The sequence below is a fragment of the Echinops telfairi genome, unplaced genomic scaffold (assembly GCF_000313985.2).
Source record: "Echinops telfairi isolate 266 unplaced genomic scaffold, ASM31398v2 ScPeMD7_7424;HRSCAF=8462, whole genome shotgun sequence".
Taxonomy (NCBI): domain Eukaryota; kingdom Metazoa; phylum Chordata; class Mammalia; order Afrosoricida; family Tenrecidae; genus Echinops; species Echinops telfairi.
In genome coordinates, this window is record NW_022111324.1 from 49,598,903 (window position 1) to 49,616,673 (window position 17,771).

The 17,771-nt window shown below is 57.1% G+C and overlaps 1 protein-coding gene across 1 annotated transcript in view; it reads right to left on the reverse strand.

The window, feature by feature from the left end:
• PIK3C2B (phosphatidylinositol-4-phosphate 3-kinase catalytic subunit type 2 beta) overlaps positions 1–17,771 on the reverse strand; it is a 94,555-nt gene that overhangs the window by 49,456 nt on the left and 27,328 nt on the right. The window contains exons 3-13 of the mRNA XM_045298186.1: positions 13,649–14,674; positions 10,520–10,620; positions 9,886–10,040; positions 9,447–9,567; positions 6,406–6,517; positions 6,172–6,251; positions 5,696–5,759; positions 4,108–4,254; positions 3,420–3,453; positions 2,216–2,411; positions 933–1,055 (exon numbers count right to left, since the gene is read on the reverse strand). Of these exons, the coding sequence (XP_045154121.1) occupies positions 933–1,055; positions 2,216–2,411; positions 3,420–3,453; positions 4,108–4,254; positions 5,696–5,759; positions 6,172–6,251; positions 6,406–6,517; positions 9,447–9,567; positions 9,886–10,040; positions 10,520–10,620; positions 13,649–14,581 (2,066 nt within the window). The 5' untranslated portion in view covers positions 14,582–14,674. The remainder of the gene's footprint in view (positions 1–932; positions 1,056–2,215; positions 2,412–3,419; positions 3,454–4,107; positions 4,255–5,695; positions 5,760–6,171; positions 6,252–6,405; positions 6,518–9,446; positions 9,568–9,885; positions 10,041–10,519; positions 10,621–13,648; positions 14,675–17,771) is intronic.

Here is a 17,771-nt window from a genome sequence, read left to right on the forward strand (position 1 = left end):
CCCCGTCTCTCTGCAAAACGACCCAACACTCAGAGCCTTCCCACAGGCTGTTTCTGCTCTGCTGCCTCCCCCAGGACGCTCCTCGGTCTCTGTAGGCTGCACCCCAAAAGTTAAAGCTGTAGTTCTGCGGTGCACACGAGGGCCAGATACACCCCGAGAGCCAGTGCGGGGAAGTGAAGGGTGGAGGCAGCCAACAGTCTTCTGACAGCCTAACGGGAAGATGGAGCAGCCCTGCGGCAGGTAGAAAGCTGCACGGCCACTGTTCAAAGCACCCTCGCTCCCATTTCCTCCCTGCCTCTCAGGCTGATGACTATTTACTGCCGTTATTCTTATTAACGAATGGTGACAGGGCTTCATTTTATAACCTGCCTACCTCGCTTCAGCACCACCACACCCTGTGGGTTAAAACACCCGCTCTCTTCACATTTGGAGAAACTGAGGCGGAGCGCGATGACAGAGAATGGAGCTTTGGAGGCAAAGCCAGAAACAGACTCTTATCTCACGGCTTCAAGCCCCCCAACCTTTCCCTGTCGGTAAGGAGAAAGTGTAGGCCCCTCGCGCTGTCCTAGGGAAACTTTGGAAGAAGGAAAGCTAACAGTCCTTTAGATGTGCTCAAGGTCTTTCAAGGAGGCAAGATCAAAGCAAAAAATATTTGCATGGTCCTCTGTGGATTCAAAGAGCCTTCATGGATACTTCCTATTGGATCTTCATAACCATACTAGCTAGAAATTATACTTGTCCCATTTAAGAACCAGGGAAGTAATGGGGGCACCAAATAACATTTCTGCTCAGGGTTCACGAAGGAGCCAGGATTGAAGCTGCTGTGAGCCCCTGTTCCTAGTTCGGGTCTTTGGCCCCCGGGAGGAGGTGGAGGGTGGGCGGTGGAGGAGGTCTGCAGTGGCCTGGGCGTTGAGCCTGGAGGCATGGCTTACTGTTGGTCCCAGATGATGAGGTGGAAGAAGAACTTGCAGAAGTGAGCCTTTCGGGTCTGCAGGGGGCTGCACAGCTCCTTACCGCCATGGCTGAGGGAGCAGGAGAGGTAGAACTCTTCGTAGCTGCCACACAAAGGAGCAGGTCAGGACACACAACAGCCACATCTGATCATGGCCACCCAACCAGGCATCCCCACTTGTGCTGGGACAACTCTGCCTCTGGGGACCAGGGTGGGATGTGGGGTCAGGGGCCGGGACCAGGAAGCTGGACTTATGGAAGCGGTTCTGAAAGCAGCAGCTCATCTGGAATCCTCCATCCAGTGCAGGGCCCCTGGGGCCTGGTGGATTTTCTTCCTTACTGGACATTGGTCTTCTGGTCTCTCCTCTCAGACCCAGGCCAACCTCTGTGTGTGTGTGTGGGGGGGGTGCACATGTGGCCAGTGTGTGCCTGTATCTACATGTATGTGCTCTGTGCATGTGTGTTCTGTCTGTGTGCATGCCTGCGTGTTTGTGTGTGCATGTGTGTTCTCTATGTGCGCGTGCCTGTGCATGTTCAGTATGCGTGTACTTTGCATGCGTGTGTATGTGTACTTATGCACTTGCATGTGATTACTGGCAGGCAAGGAGGGTAGGGGAGTTAAACGACATATGCTGACATGAATGCCAACACACGGGGGTCCCTGTGGCTTGTGACAGGTGCCTGACAGAAGAGGTCAGAAAAGGCCCTGGGTTCCCAGGCTGCCCGCTTTGTTCTGTGCCAATGGCCCAGAGGAATGCATTAAGTGAGGAACAAAGGGAGAGGGGGAGGGAGAAGGAAGGGCAGGGGGTGGGACCCATTGCCTATTCCCCCAGGCCTTGATGCTGGGGGGGATCCAGCAGGAGCCAGGATTACCAAGTGAACCTCCTGCCTCCACCCACCCCTCCAGGCCGGGGGGAGCCCCAGACAAAGGGTCATGCCCACCCCCTGTCCTCTCCCATTGTGCGTCCACAGGGGAGTGTAGTCATTGGCCGAGGGGCATGCACTCTATCTGAGAACCGGCCATCTGTCGCCATGACTCCATCAGGATCCAGAGGGGGGTGGGATGCTGATGCAGCCTCTCCAAGAGAAAGCATCGAGGCCCTTCCCCTCCCACTCTGGGAGGGCCCAGCCCAGAGCCCCCTCAGGTGCCTATCACCCCAGCCCCACACTTCAGCAAGGTCACACCACAGTGCTGCACACAGGTGGTCCAGAATGGCTGGCGGCTCAGGCAGACAGCAGCAGTGGTCACTCAGCCTGGACTCACCTGGTGGCCCAGGTGATGGGGATGCGGTGAGTGGCATAGACCGTGAAGGCCAGGGGCCCGGGGAAGTGGCAGGCCTCCTGAACCAGGTCGTGCTTGCGGCTGCCATGGACGGCCGTCTGGAAGTCCGCGTTGAAGGTGCCGCAGTATAGCTCCACCAGGTCCAGGATGGCGGCCGTCAGGGCTTCCACGGCTTTCTCTGTGAGGGCGGGCACCGGGCCTCAGCAAAGCCTGAAGCCTGGCATGACTGCCCAGGACCCCGCTCACCCCTAGGGGCTGGCCCCCCACCTCAGGAGCCTGCCCCCAGGCTCTGCACAGCTGCAGCCCTGCGTGGAAGCTGACCGCCTCAGAGCAGCTGGTCCGTTCCAACCGTCAGCTTCTCGCTGGGCACTGAATGCTTCAACCACCAGGCCCCTTGACTCCTTAGCCACCAGGGCTCCCCAACGCCAATCTGATTCTAATACACATGGCAAAGCTCACCCCTCTCCGGGGACAGGAGGAAAACGCCAGCCGGAGGGCATGATGAGTTTTTCATAAAGTGACAGCTCATCGCTTTTAAACATTGTCCTCACTTCTTGTGCTGATGGTAGCTTAGTGCTACAATGTCCTTCATCCCAGGAAAGGGCAGTGTGTGTGCCAGTCAGTGCGCGGTGAAATAAAAAGCAGGCCATTCTATGATAGGTCCCTCTAATAACCTTGGGAATATTTTATTGGTCTCTAAAATCCCAAAGATGGGGGACTTGTGGTCCACACGCATCGCAGAGTGATGGGCCCTGCAGAGCAATGCTGCCCCTTGGGAGATTCAGCAAGGGAAATCCCAGTGACGGGCTTTCCACCCTCTCCCAGGGCCCATTTCGGAATTGGAAACCCAGGTGTGACAAGGCACCTGGAGAGTAGTCACTGCTTCCCAAGTGGGAGCTTTCCCTTTGGCTGCCTATGCTCCCCACCCCACCCCTCCACCTCCTCGCCATCCCCCAGGGACACCGAGAGGAATAACTAGGAAAGATGACGAGAGAACGCTTGATGGAAAGAAATAGGCTCCCCAGCTGTGCTCACACGTCATGTAGGAAAACACACACACACACACACACACATGCACAGGCAGGCTCAGCCATAGAAATCTAGGGGCAGGGGGGCAAAGGAACACCTGGGTACACACCACAATGTCAGCCACCCCCCATGGACAGATGCAGAGCCTTGGCCTCACCTCGGTTCTCCCTCACAGCCAAGACACTGGGGTCCTGTTGGGGAAACAGGGGGAGAGGGGAGCCTCAGGGCCTGGCCTTGCCTGCCCTGGCTGGAAGAAGGGCTGTTGACAGCTTCGCTCATCTGCACCAGGCGAGGCGCTGAGAGCCCCCAGGGAGGATGGAGTCATGGTTTGTGGGGCGGACACCAGAGTCAGACTTGGGATAAGATCACGGTGTCCGCCCAGAGGAAGCAGCCCCGGCTCAGCTGCTCTGCTGCAGACCGGGACTTGGGGGTGCTGCCCGCAGGGCACAGCACCACCCTGTGCAGTCACACCTCCATCCCTACCCACAAGGAGGCAGGAGGAGAGGCTGGCTCTGCGGGTCTTCTTCCTCCTTGGTCTTGTGTCCTGATGGGCAGACACACAGCCAGGCAGTGCCGCGGGGCTGTGAATGCAGCCTGTGCTAACCAGAACCACTCCTGGCCGGCTGGCCTTGGGGCAGACCCCAACCCGCCCCTGTGCTCTGAAAGAGGGGGGCTCCCTTGGCATTCATTTGCTAAGAACTCAGATGAAGAAACTACTGATGCCTACAGGATCGATGGGGGAAGAGATGGAGGCATTTTTATCAATGGACATCAAATAGGAGGATTCCTTAACCTGGGGCTGCCCCCTCCCCTCCTTCCCACCCCAGTGCCAGAGCCCCATTCACCTTCTGAACTTTAGGCTGCATGCGAGAGGGGCAGGGGGGCAGCTGGTTGAGGGCGTTGGTGATCTCCGGGGTCTCCACGGCCGCGAGGGCATTGCAGATGGCCTTGACGGACTGGACCAGCCTGTTGGCCTTCAGTGGGAAGTCCCCCTGAGGAGGGAGCATGTGAGGCATCCACCCCTCCCCCGCCCCACCCCAAAGGCCTGGCTCAATGGCTGAAAGGAGTAGGGCCTCACAAGCATCTAGTGGCATCCCTAAGCCTCGCTCACTCAGTTTAAATGGACCAGCCACATGCCCCAACTCTCCCTTCGGCTATTTATCTCCCTGCCACCGCCACTACCCTGTCTTCTCATCTCTGGCTCCCACCTACTGGTGGCAAGATGGCAAGGGGCCACGGAGACCCTATTTCTCATAAAGTTCACCAGAGAATTCCCAGACGAACCGCAGCTCAGTGCCACACCCATGCGCTGCCTTCTGCACTTTTGCTCCCAAGTCTTCACAGTTGTCCTAGCCTACCTCTTCCACAAAAGCCTCCCCGGAATGCTTTAAGCCAAACCCGCTGACGTCGACTCAATTCCGACTCCCAGCACTAGGACCGAGCAGGGTTTCCCCAGGCTGTAAATCTTCACAGGAGTGACAGCCTCACCTTGCTCTTGCAGTGCGGCCGGCGGCCTTGAGCTGCTGACCTTTCAGTGAGCAGCTGGGCCCTTAACCGCTGTGCCACCAGAGTGCAAACTCTGCATGCGTGTGCCCTAGACAACCCCCTTCCCAGTCGCTATCCCCGAGCCCTTGATGAACCAACTGACTAAAGTCACAAGACCCATGACCACAGACATATGGCTCAATGACACCACGCCAAATGCTGACTCACAGCGACAGGACACAGTACAACTGCCGCTCTAGGTTTCTGAGATTATAACTCTTTACAGGAGAAGGAAGCTCTGTCTTACTCCCTTGGGTTGACTGGTAGTTTCAAACTGCTGACCTTGTAGTTAGCAGCCCAAAGAGTAGCCGCTTTGCCACCAGGGCTCCTTATCAAGAAGACAGGGATTGTTTTTTGACCATCACGGTCTGAGTCTCTTTCGCACACAGACATAGGGGACAGCTGTTTCCCAGAGTCATTAAGGCTCGAGGGGAGAGGGATCTTCTTGGGAGCTGTGCCACTTGCTCCAAGTGGCGAGACACCTGCCCCTCCTGCATTAGGGAGCGCCACCTCCTGAAGATGTGACACCAGCACACCCCTGGGAACTCGGAGCTGCTGGCACTGTGCAGGGGATGTCCACTCCAAGGCACATTCAAGTACAGCAGCCTGGCAGACAGCAGTGTGTCCCTAGGTTGAGGGACATCTAACTCCCGAGATGGGGATCAGGGCTCAGCTCCTGACCTACTTGAACAGAGGAGCAGAGCTTCTTCCTACCCACTGGCCAGTAGCCCAGCAGCTGGCGGTCATGGTTAGCCCACGAGCGTGCTCAGCTGCACACAGCTCAGTCCCGAGCCCAGACCCTGTGCCGTGCTGGCTGGGCCCAGGAGCGCTGGGGGAGAGAAGGGCGGCACTGTTGCCAGCTGGGCCGGCTCCATGGTTTGTACTCACATCCCCCAGAAGGAAGACATCCACTTCATTGTGGTAAGTGTCGAGCAGAAGACTCAGGGCCTGCCTGGGAGTTGGGGGCAGGAGAGGAGGGAAATCATCGGAGAGGTCAGGAAAGAGCGGGGACAATGGAGGACCCATCTCCTCCCCACCCCCACCCCCGGGCCCCGCCATCAGCTCAGGAATCAGACTAGGGTTGGAAGAGGTTCCCATCTTTCCACACGTCCCATAGAGGCCAAACGCAGGAGAGTCCTTCCTCCTTCACCACCTCCAGTCTGGAGAACGTGACTCAAACGAGAAGCAGGAGATGGACCATTCACAGAAGTGTGTGGGGGTGGGGGTCCCTGACAAAGCTTTTGGGCTCCACCTCTGACCCCTGCAAGAATCTCTGCCTCTCTGGTAGGAGTCAGGCAAGGGTCCCATTAGGAGGCCCTCCCGGTTCCTCATTGGAACATTCCCAAGGTGGCACCGCCGCTCACCTGCTGATGGTCTGTTTCACGGGTCTTTCTTGCAGGTGGACGAGGTAGTTCAAGGTGGAAGGGCTCTGGTCATCATTCACCTATAGAAGAAGAACCCTTGTCACGAGACGGGGGATGCCCTTCCCTCAGCTCAGCGCTCTTACCCAACTCCCGCTAGTCACCATGCCCCTCACCACCGGCTCTGCCCCTCCACAGCCGGCCGGGTTCCATGGCATCAGCCTCCCCCAGACAAACCGTGCGGGCCAGGTCCTTGCGTACGGCCTTCCGCTCCATCAGCTGGAGCCGGATGTCCACGTCAAACTTCCGGCAGTACTGGATGTACTCGTGGCTGCCCAGGGCATGCTTGCTGGAGGGGAGAGGAGGGACAAGACCACTAGCATCGGGGACTCCTGGGGAGGGAGACGCGTGCCCTGGGGGAGAGAGAAGCAGGACCAGGGTGGGGGTGAGAGGCTATGACCCGTGTTCTGTGTTCTGGAACCCGTCTTGGCGAGCTTAGAGGAAGGAGTACAGAGAGGTGTGTCTTGACACAAGGCGCCTAAGATGCTTCACCCTGGGTGTGTACAAATCCCGACTCTCCTCAGGGGCCATCACCAACATGGCTGCTGCAGTGGACGCCAGTGGGGGAGCTGCTGGCCAGAGTGGGGAACAGGGGGATTCTCAATGGGAAGCCATTCTCTGGGCATCGGTATAGAAACTACCTCAGCGACTGACACCCTGTCTCCACGGTGGTGCTAAGTATCCCCCTGGTAGAGGCCAAACAAAACTCTATCACATGGATGCCAAGCTCACAGGGTTCTACTTCTGGTCCCCGATGGTGGACACCCCCAGAAGTCTCTCCAGGCTTCCCAAGGAATACCCACCTACATGCTTTCCCACGGTGCCAAGGCCCACAAAAGCGGAGGGCGGCCCTTCTGCAGCTCACTCCCCTCAGTCAGAGAGGAAAGGGCGTGAGGCTCCCCTCTGAGCCAGCAGGGCAGCTGGCTGGGTCCTAATAGCTGGGTAACAGAAGCCGGAAAGGGACTTCCTTCCTCAGGAGAGCTGGGACTCTAGGCCAGCTATGGGAGGGCGTGGAGGGGAGCAGAGGGGATGGGGATGGGGATGTGGTGATGAGGATGCTAGAGTCCAAGGCCAGTCCAAGGCCAGTCCAGCTCCCCTGAAGACCTAGTGGGCCTCTCTACATCCTCATGGGGTCCAGAGCCCCGTCCTGACCCCAAACAGCTAAGATTGAACTGGAGGCCAAGCCTGTGGGTGGAGAAGCTGGGCTGTGGCGTCTCTCCACAGGAGGGTGCTGAGAGGAAGGAAGAGTGTGGTAGGGGTGGGGGAGGTGGCAGGAAACCCAACCCTCCCCAGGGGCTATCTCAGGACTTATCAGGGAGCAGTCAACACCTGGGCCTGAGCTTCCTCCTCAGTATCAGCCCCTCCTATTGGACACCTAAGGAGACCAGAGGCCTCCCCGGGAGCCACCCCAGGGTCCTTTCTACCCCACCACCCTGGTCCCCAGGGCAGTTGTCAGGAACCCAAGCCAAAGCCATCCAGCTGCCATGGGGTCAGTTTCCACTCAAGGGGCTGATTGATGCCTAGGCCTGTCTTCCTGGGTGCCTCCGGGTGGGTGCTACCATAAGCATAAACCGTCTGCGTCACTCAGGGGCTCTGGGCCGGGAACCCGAGCTGGGCTTTTCTGGAATGGGAGGGAGTAGGAAAGGCTCCGAAGAGGGGAGGGTCCTCCATCTGGGAGTCAGGGGCACAGGTCCCCAGGGGGCTTGCTCAACCTTGTCTGAGAAAACCTTTCCCTGTGTGCACCCAGGTGAGAGGAGAGGGAGGCATGGGCATAGCCAAGGACCACCTCCACCTGGTCTCCGCAGGGAGTCCCGCACCTGGCAGGTTGACCACCAGCTGACTCTGCTCCAAGAATGGGGAGCAATCTCTAGTGGCCCTTTCCTGCTGATGTTTACGAGTGGCTCTCTGGGTCCTTCCCGCATGGAATCCTCACTCCCTTCCACAGACTGTCAAGGTTCCACATGGAAATGTGTGTGGCAAGCCAAGACTTAAGCCAGCCATTGTCTGGGTGCAGCCCAGAGCTCACAAGTGCCCCTGGAGCAGTGCGGCCTGCCTGGGCTCTCTCTGCCAGGGCACCCTGCACGAGGGCCCCTCCTGTCTGCAGGTGAGCACAACCCAGACCCATCAAACTATTTTGCAGCCCAGGGTGCAGACACCTGAAAATCTCACTGCCATTGAGTCAACCTGTCTCCGTGACCCTAGGACGGAGGAGAACTGGCCCTGTGAGCAGGAAGCCTCGTCTCTCCTGAGGGGTGGCTGGTGCTTTCAGACTGCTGGTCACCCACTGAACCACTCATGTCATCCCTAAAGCTGAAGACGTTAGCCAAGGTAGGAATCTTCAATCATGACTGCCAGCCCTGTGCCAAGGACAAAGATCAACCCCCTTTGTGCCCAGTCTAGAAATTAGAGAGAAAGCGAGGGGTCTCATGGATGGGTGCTTGGAAGAAGGGAGGTCCAGGCTGCTGCCCCACCCCACCCTGTCCGACACCCCAGGTCTGCTCGCTCTAAGTCACAGGTGGTAGGTAGGTCATTGCCAGTCTGCAGTTTGGGGGAGGAAAGCTGCCCTCCTGCTGTGTCACCTGAGTGTGTGTGTGTGTGTGTGTGTGTGTGTGTGTGTGTGTGTCTGTGTGGTGGGTGGGGGGATTCACTGCCTCTCCTGCTTTCCCTTCGCGGGGCACTGCATGGACCAGGAGAGTGAAAGGGGATCCCCTAAGCCAGCCCACATCAGACTGTAGAGGGAGGCTGCCTTCTGCAGAGAGCATGGGATGAGGGCAAGGCTGCCCGCGTCTGCCCGGAGCAGAGAGCGTGGGGTTATTGGCACGAGGGAGGCGGCCAGAGCAAACTGTCATTGCTTCCCTCAGCTCCCCAAAGGGCACCTTGCCTCGTCCTTCTTCCACCCCAGCCGGGGTGATGCCGCTGCTCACCTAGAGCAGGGCACAGCAAGGTTAATTCTCATGCACACTCAGGAAGCTGGAAGAGGATGGGACCCCCGTCTCTGCCTAATCCCCACCCCACACACCTTCCACAATAGACTAGGCAAGGGTTCAACCCTGCAGGGAAAGGCAGAACTCCTCGGGGGCAAAGTGTGATCAGGCTATGAGCGTGCCCAGAAGGCAGGGAATCAGACGGTGGGGCCAAGCTCAGCACCAGCGCCCCCACCCCATCTCGACCCTCCTCACAACCCCTCTGGCCCTGCTCAGCCCCCCAAGAGCACTGACTTCTGCAGGAACTCCTCCCGCCCACAGGGCTTCAGCAGGAAGTCACCGACATCCACATCCCTCAGCTCGTCCTGGGTGTAGCACAGGGTCTGGTAGATGAGGAGGTCCACCGTGGAGGAACCTGGAAGAGGAGTGGGGACATGATGATAGGTGTGGGTGGGGGTTAGCTTCCCACCTGGATACCTGCCCCACACCATGCCTGCCCCATTCCAGCACCGTCTTCAGCATTAGGAAGAGCAGATGAAACAGGCAAATGATTTGGGGTTATGGGGTGGGGTGGGGGGGCGGGTAACTGGGGACTTGAAAAACTGGCCCTTGAACCAATCTCTCAAAGAAGCTTCCCCAGTGCCCTGACCAGGGCCAGGAGGACCCTGCTGCTCAGAGCACCCCCCACCCCACCCCCATCCCACCTCAAGGGAGGCTCAATCAAGGAGCTTACAGTTGCAGGTAAATGTGAGCGGCTCCCGCAGGCTGTCATACAACACGGTCACCTTCAGGTTGACCTCATCTCCCAGGTGCTCTGGGCTGGGGGTGACGGTGCTCCAGACGTACCCAGTGAGGGAATCCTCCCGGATGTCAGCGGCAGACCGGAGGCTGTGCAGGGAGAGAGGGAGCGGGCCCCTGGCTGTGCCTTCCAGAGAGCGGGAAGTGTTTCCCGGACATCTGCTACAATTGCAACGCGCTTCTTCAGGAGTGGAGTGGAACAGGGAGGCTAGCTCTACAGGGGCACGTTGATCAGAGGCGTTGCGGGGTCCAGGGCACATTTCTCTTTGGACTCCAGAACATAGGTCTAGCTCCGCTGGACTCCACTTGCAACAGAGAGCCAGAGCCTACAGCGGGGTAGGTAACTGGACTGTGCAGAGTAAGTTTCCTGGATTTTTCTAGAAATACCAGACTGCTAGTAATCTCAAGATGCCCATAGCCCTCTGCTGGGAGTAACAGCCCACAGCTCTGAGCGGGGATTCCTTAAATATGGCTCTCCTCCCTTCCTGGAGAAGGTTCTGAAACGTGTGGGCCTCCTCCCACCCACGCCACCCTCCCGCATCCCTGGTGGTCCCCTGTGCAATGCTTACACATCCAGCATGTGGCAAAAGGCAGCGACTTCCTCGTCTCTCTCCTCCGAGACCTCAAACAACTCGTGTCCCTTGGCGATGGTGCGGGGCCGCGAGCCCACCTTTGGGGGAGGACAGCTGGCTCAGTGCCCTTCTCCTCCAGGCGTCCTCTCCCCAGGAGGGGAGACTCCCAACTCCAAGCTCTTAAGGGTGCAAGGGCTGCCTAGCCCCCCAACCAGGTGTGAAGGCAGTGTACAAAAACCAGAATGTGTATCTGTGGTCCAAGACAGAGGTATGTTTGGAGACCCTGAGCCAAGCTGAACAGCGGGAGGAGAAGCTCTGCCTGAGGCCAGGCGCCTGGGTGACATGGCCAAGCCTGTGGCCCAGCTCTTTTCCAGAGGGGACAAGCCTGAGAAACTCACCCCCACCCCCCACCCCCGCAAGGCTGGCAGGGCACAGGCCCACTGGAGGGCTTTCTGGGGGACGCTCCTAGGGGCTGGCCGAGCCCTAGCCAGGCAATCCTGTCTCCTGTCCCACCACTGAGGGGAAGGAAGGGACCTGCCCAAGTCGTCCCCAGGGAAGCTTACCCCTAGACCAACTCCTGAACACCCACCACAAGCTCAGTGATGCACAGCAGGGCACCCCAGGGCCCTTCTCGGGGCGGGAGGGGATGACTCAGGCGCACGCCTCTTCTCGCAGAATGCTATTTGAGAAAGAAAGCGCCCAAGCGGCTGCCTGGCCAGGAGAGTACTGAGGACAGTTTCTGAATGACTGGAATGGCAGGGAGCCAGCCGGCCCACTTCCTCTCTGGGAACATGCGTGTGGTAATGGCACCAGGGGTCTCAAGACAGGACGCCTAGGGCTCCCACCCAGAGATCTTTTCAGTCGCCCCCGGAGGGCCCAAGGAAGCCCTCAAACAAGACGTGCAGCCCAGCCCTGGGCAGGAGGAAGCAGACCTGGGAGCTGGTGCGTGACAAGTTTCTGTCCATGCAGTCCCGGCCTGCATCCGGCACATGCAGCCAGCCGGTCCCATTGCTGCTCTCAGCAGACCCCTCACAGCCACACCTCACCTGCACCCCCCCCTGCTGCCTCCCCCTCCTCCCCCCTCCCGAGATGGTGGTGGTGGCACAGCTCCTCATTTGAGCATCCAGGTGCTGCCTCGAGGTGCCCCCTTCCCCAGCCGGCCTGCTCCCCTACGTGCAGATGGGGGTGGCGAGAGAGGAGGGTGGCAGTGGGCACAGTTGGCATGTGAGGCCCTGGCTCTGCCAAGTTCATGCCTGTGTCCCAGCCAAAACAATAGTCCTATTGTCAGCATGAAACCCACACAAAGGAGAGAAAGAGAAAGAGAAGGGACAGGGGTGGGGGGAAACAGAGTGGCCACTGAAGGCCACTTCCACGCCCTTTCAGTACCACGCACTGGCACTGTAAGAAAACAAAAGCCACTTACGTTTGCCCGCCTGGCAGGCCTTGGTGGCATCGCCCGGTGCTGGCTGGGGGGGTCTGCCAGGCAGAGGCTGGCATCAGGGGTACTGGGCTGGCACTTGGAGCCAGCCAGCCCCAGAGCTGGCTGGGCAGGCCCAGGATAAAGAAGGTCCTTCTGGTTGGAAGCCCGGCGAAGGCGGGGTGGTGGTGTGGGCCGAGGGTCCAAAGGGGGCCCTGTCCTAGCGAGCTGAGCCCATGCACCCAGCTGAGGTGGAGAGGCCCTAGGCTGCATTTGCCCCCAGGAGCGGGCCAGAGCTTCGCTGGACCAGAGCTTCTTCAAGGGGACTCTGAGAGGAGCTCCTCTGGGTTCCCTGGTGACTGACACACAGGGCTGGGGGAGGGTGCAGAGCAGGGACAGCGGGAGACAGGGAGGGACAGAGGTGACTACCTACTGCAGTGGCCTGACCCGGTGAGTAGGCCCGGACTCTGAGCTGGAACAGGACTCTCCCAGCCCCTATAAATAGCAGGCACAGGCCCCCGCCCCCAGCCGGGCTTTTAAAAAGCTCTGAGCTCCAAGTGTGGGGCTGATCCCAGGAGCTGGCTCTGTTTGGGGGGGACTCTCTTAGTAGAAGCAAAGGGAGGAAGGACTGTGAGGCTCTTTCCAGAGAGCCAGGAAGAATCCCAAGGTGGACATGAGGTGGGAAAGTCCCGGTGACCCTCGGACAATGGATGTGGAGGAAACAGGGATGGAGCTGACTGGAACTATAGGCTGCTACAGAAATCACCAACCACGGAGGGGCCGCTTGAGGCCTCTCCAGGTCAGGGTTTCCAGGGGCGCAGGGTGATCCCTGAGCCCAGGGACATGCTGCTGTTTCTTGTTGTAAAAGAAAACCAGCTCTTGGCGGCAGGTACCACGCTGTCGTGGACTATGGGTGTCCTGAGGCAAGCGAGGTACACAGCATGCTTCCTTTCCGTGTGAGGAGAGGGTGGACTTTAGAACAAGCCAGGAGAGAGCTGAATGCTGGCCCTGCCACGTCCTGCCCCGGGGCTCTGGGCAAGTCACTGGGTCACTGTGACAGTGGCTCCCAGGCAGTGATGTTGGGCTCTGCAGTGGGGTCTGGGATTCAGTGAGCACCGCGCAGGGTGGACAGGGAGGCTGATGCTCACTGCCACACCTGTCTAGGGGCAGAGCCGGGGCTCGGAAACGGGAAGCAGCTTGCTCAAGACCACTTAGCCACAGCGTCAGTGACCACGTCCAGAGGAAAGGGGTATAGGAAGGGGGAGAAGAATTAGGGTTTCAATTCCCAGCAGAGCCCTTGAGATCAAGAGACATTGAACTTGGCTCTGACTAGGGTCATGTCCCTTTCCTTGGCTTAACCTGGGCCTTTCTTCCAGGGCCCAAGTCCCAGTGGCAGAAGAAGTCCACTCTCCCCCTCAAAACCCATTGCCCTGGAGTCAGCTGAGAGTAACCCTGCACCCTAGGTTTCTAAGCCTGTAATCTCTACAGGGGCACACTGCTCTGTTTTCCATGGGGCTGCTGGGGGATTCAAACTGCTGACCTTCCGGTTAGCATCCAAGTACGTTACCACCAAGCCACCAGGACTCCTTGGCAGAAGGAAGAAGAGAGGACTAGAGGTGTGGGTGTTTAGTGGAAGCGGGTTGGGACCAGCAAAGGAGGAGGAACGAGGCCTCACCACAGGCACAGAAGCAGCACAAGAAGGGCCTCACCGGAGCAGCGGAGATCCTGCGGCTCTTGCCAGGCCCCGAGTTCTTTCGGTTGGCGTAGCGGGAGGCATAGTTGCGAGGGGGCACCTGAGGGGGCATAGTCTTGCTCCGGGCTACTGGTTTTCCCGGGGTGTCCTTGCTAAAGTCCAGGGTCCCTCGGCCCTCCTTCCAGCCCCGGGTGGCATCCTGCAGCATCTCTGCATCGTAAGTCGACTTCAAGTTGAGTCTCGTGATGGCATCGTTGATACCATCGTAGTCCACGGACCCCAGCAGGCACCCCTGACCCCCGCCTCCCGGCCCTTCTTCCTCCTCTAGGATCTGACGGCCTAGTGATTTGCCTGAGGGTTGTTTCACCAAAGAAAACGAGTTGATGTCATTGGGCTGGGTCATCTTGGAGGATGAAGGGGACCCCTTCCTAGGAGGCAGAGGAGGGGCGTCCCAGATAGAGACTCGAGGAGGCAGGGGCGGTGGAGACAGTTTCTTAGAAGAGTCATCGGCATCCCCTGGTCCTGGGGACACAGAGAGCTCCCCATCTGAACCAGTGAAGATATAGAGATAGTCTCCAGACAGGGAGTCTTTGGGCCAAGGGTCTGGGCCAGCCTGGGAGTTCTGGGAGGTAGAGTGGTTGGGCGGCCCTTCCTGTGGGGAGAGCGAGTTGTAATTGAGGGTAGGATCAGAGCCAGAGAGACCGCGTAGGAGCTTGAGGTCGTTCCGCCTGCCCGCTGGCTTGTGGTAGAAGTCGAGGACAGGCTCGTCCCAGCTGATAAGAGCGGGGTCGGCATTCTGCTTGGTTCTGTTCTCCTCCTTGTCGTGCCGGAGGCGGGACAGCGCGTCATACTCCATCTGCAGCGCTTCGGCCATCGCCAGCTCCTTGCGGCTAATGCCCACCGACTCCAGGGACTTCCAGTGTTCCCCATTGCCCTGCGTCGAAGACATGGTGAGAATGGAGGGTGGAGGAGGCTGAGGACAATGTCTTCTACTTCCTGCCAATGTCAGGTCCAGAGGGTCGGGGCCATGGTGTCTGGGTACCTGCAGGCAAGAGATAAAACTATCAGTCGTGGAGTTACACAGAGATCTCTGTGCATCATTTGACTTAAGATGACATCATCTGGGCCAGTGAGTGTCTCTTTGGTGCCTACAAGAGATGGGCACACACAGAGAGGGGGAGAGGAGAGGAGAGGAAGACAGAAGACAACTTCATGTATTTATGGATGACATCCACCTGCCATCCATTCATCTGTACTTGGGCACTTTCCATGAGCCCCAGAAGATGAAAACAGGTGACCACTGAGAGCAGTCTACAAGTTATGAATGCACTAGATTGGGGGCTCTATTATGAATGATTAGGAAGGACACAGCATCATCAAGATGCTGCAGGTCCGGGCAATGTTTCATACCACGATGCATAAAGTTGCCCGGAGTTAAGCTGACTGGACAACTACCAACAATAGAAGACACTCTAAACCCAAACCAAATGCACTGCCATCGAGTCGATGCTGCCCCATAGCGACCCGATAGGTCAGGGTCGAACTGCCCCTGTGGGTTTCTGAGACGGTAAAAGCCCCATCTTTCTTCTACTGGTGGCTCCAAACTGCCAACCTTGCAGATCACAGTCCAATGTGAAACCACTACACCACAAGAGTTCCTCTAAGACAGTGGCTCTCAACCTTCCTCGTGCCGTGACCCTGTCATACAGTTCCTCATGGGGTGGTGACCCCCCCAACCATAAAATTATTTTCCTTGCTACTTCATCACTGCCATTTTGCTACTGTGATGAATCGGGCGACCCCTGTGAAAGGGTTGTCCGACACCCAAGGGGCCACGACCCACAGGTTGAGAACCGCTGCTCTAAGGAAACCCCACCAAAGCCCTGATATAAGCTATGCAGATGGCAATGGAGCAAATGAAAAGATTATTGACAGGGAAACACAAGCTAAAAAAATAAAGTCTACCGAGTAAGCACAAACAGCAAAACCAGGATAGTGAGTTGATTCTGACACACGATGGCCCCATATGGGGTCTCCAAGACAGCCTCATCCTGCTCCCCTGAAGCAGCTGGTGGGCTTGAACTACTGACAGTAGGATTGGTTAGCAGGCCAACACCTAACCCACACTGCACGAACTTGAAAGACTACTCGAGAAACGGCTTACCACGCCAAGAGCTGGAGAGATGAGGGGTACCTGAAACCTTCACACACTGCTGGGGGGCGGTGTCAAATTTGTCCAGTCATCTTTGAAAATTGACAGATTCTTCAAATGACAACACACCACCCACCATATGACCCAATTATCCCACTCTCAGGTCATTCGCTAAAGGGGAAAGGAAAATCTCTGTTCATGTCCTCGGCCCATTTTGTTAATTGGGTTGTCTTTTACTTGTTCAGGTGCTTTCTAGAGAATGTTGAGCTCAGGCCTTTGTCTGATGTGCCTCTGTTAAAACCATTTTCCTAGTCTACGGACTGGGTGAAATCTTCGGACGTGCACACGAGTCTGCAGTTGTCAGGGGTCCCAGTCATCTACTTTGTCTTTTGCTGTTTGTGTATGTGCTTTTTGTTTTGCTTGATAATATATTTATGCCCCTGACACATTATCATCATATATTCCGGCCCCTCTGTCCCTTTTTTTAAAATGGATGATCTTTACAGTTCTAAGCGTTACATTTAGATCTTTGATCCATCTTGAGTTAAGAAACAGAACTGAAAACCTTAAAAGGCACCAGATGTACTGGTTACATGGGTGCTTTGACCCTCAGTCACCCTTCAGGTCTGAGCTCGCTGCAGTGTGGAAGAGGCCACCTTCTAAGGTTAGAAGGACAGCATCTACCCAGGGGCAAAGGTCAGGGGGCTGGGGAAGGAGGAGAGGTGGACACGGAGGGATAAGCGATGGTACACTGTGGGGACTGCGATGTGAAAACAAAATGCGTGTGAATTACCGAATAAAGAAGTGATCTCTATGAAGCTTCACCCCATTCACAAGGAGGTTTTGTAAGGCATTCCCACACAAAGGTTCATGCCTGACTATTCATAGCACCTTTATTTGTAAGATCCAAACTGGAGACAATCCAAATGTCCATCCACGGGAGAGCAGACAAACTGTTCTATCTCCACCTGATTGAATGCTGCTCAGCCACAAAACGGAGCGCGTGACTTGACACAGGCGGTAACAGAGATGAATCTCAAAATGACGATGCCGAGAAAGAGAAACCAGACAAAAGAAGAGGCACTGTGCGTTCTATTTCTACAAAATGCAAACTAATCTTTCGTGGCAGGAAACAGGTCAGCAGTTGCCTGAGAAAGGGGTGAGGTGGGGGATGGGTTACAAAGAAGCACGAGGGAACTTCCGGGGTGAAAAGGCTGCTCAGATCTTGACTGTGGAACTGGGCACGTGGCGATAATATTTGTGAAAATGCAGTGAATGGCCTACTTTATGTCCAGTTGGTTTGTAGATCAACCATACCCCCAATCAAGCTGTAAAAGACAAGTTCTTTCAACAGATCTTGCAATGATCCAGATGGCACTAGGATCCTCCCAAAATACACCATCTGGGCAATAAAGGGAAGCTTCCCAACTGGTGAGCCCCAGATGGATTGTAGGTGTGCCAACGTACTGATGCCCTCTGCCCCAAGGAAGCTGGGCAGGACCCAGAAGGGCGGGAGCCCACAGACCAGCTGCGTCCTTCCAGCTGCAGGCAGCTCCGCCCTTTACTCCAGAGCTGGGACGTTTTTCTGTGGAGAACAGGTCCTGAAAGGAGTGGAATAACTGGTTGGAAATCAGCTTAGCCTGGCCCGCGAGTTCACAACCCTGGCTGCACATGAAAAACACTGGGGAGATGTTAACCAGTGCGGGTGCCCAGCCCACATGCCCAACTCCGGGGCCCATGGGTCGCAAGAGTCAAGCCAGTTGACAGTCAGTTCTGACTCAGGGTGCCTCCGGTATCAGGCTGGACCTGTGTTCCGCGAGGTTCTCAATGGCTGGATCTTCAGAAGGAAGATCACCAAGATCACCAAGCCCTTCCTCCAAGGGGCCTCTGGATGGGTTCAAGCCTTCCACTCCCCGTGAGCAGTCGAGTGTTAGTTGTGTCACCTGTGGCAGGGCAAGATTAGCGGGGGAAATTGATTTTTAATCCC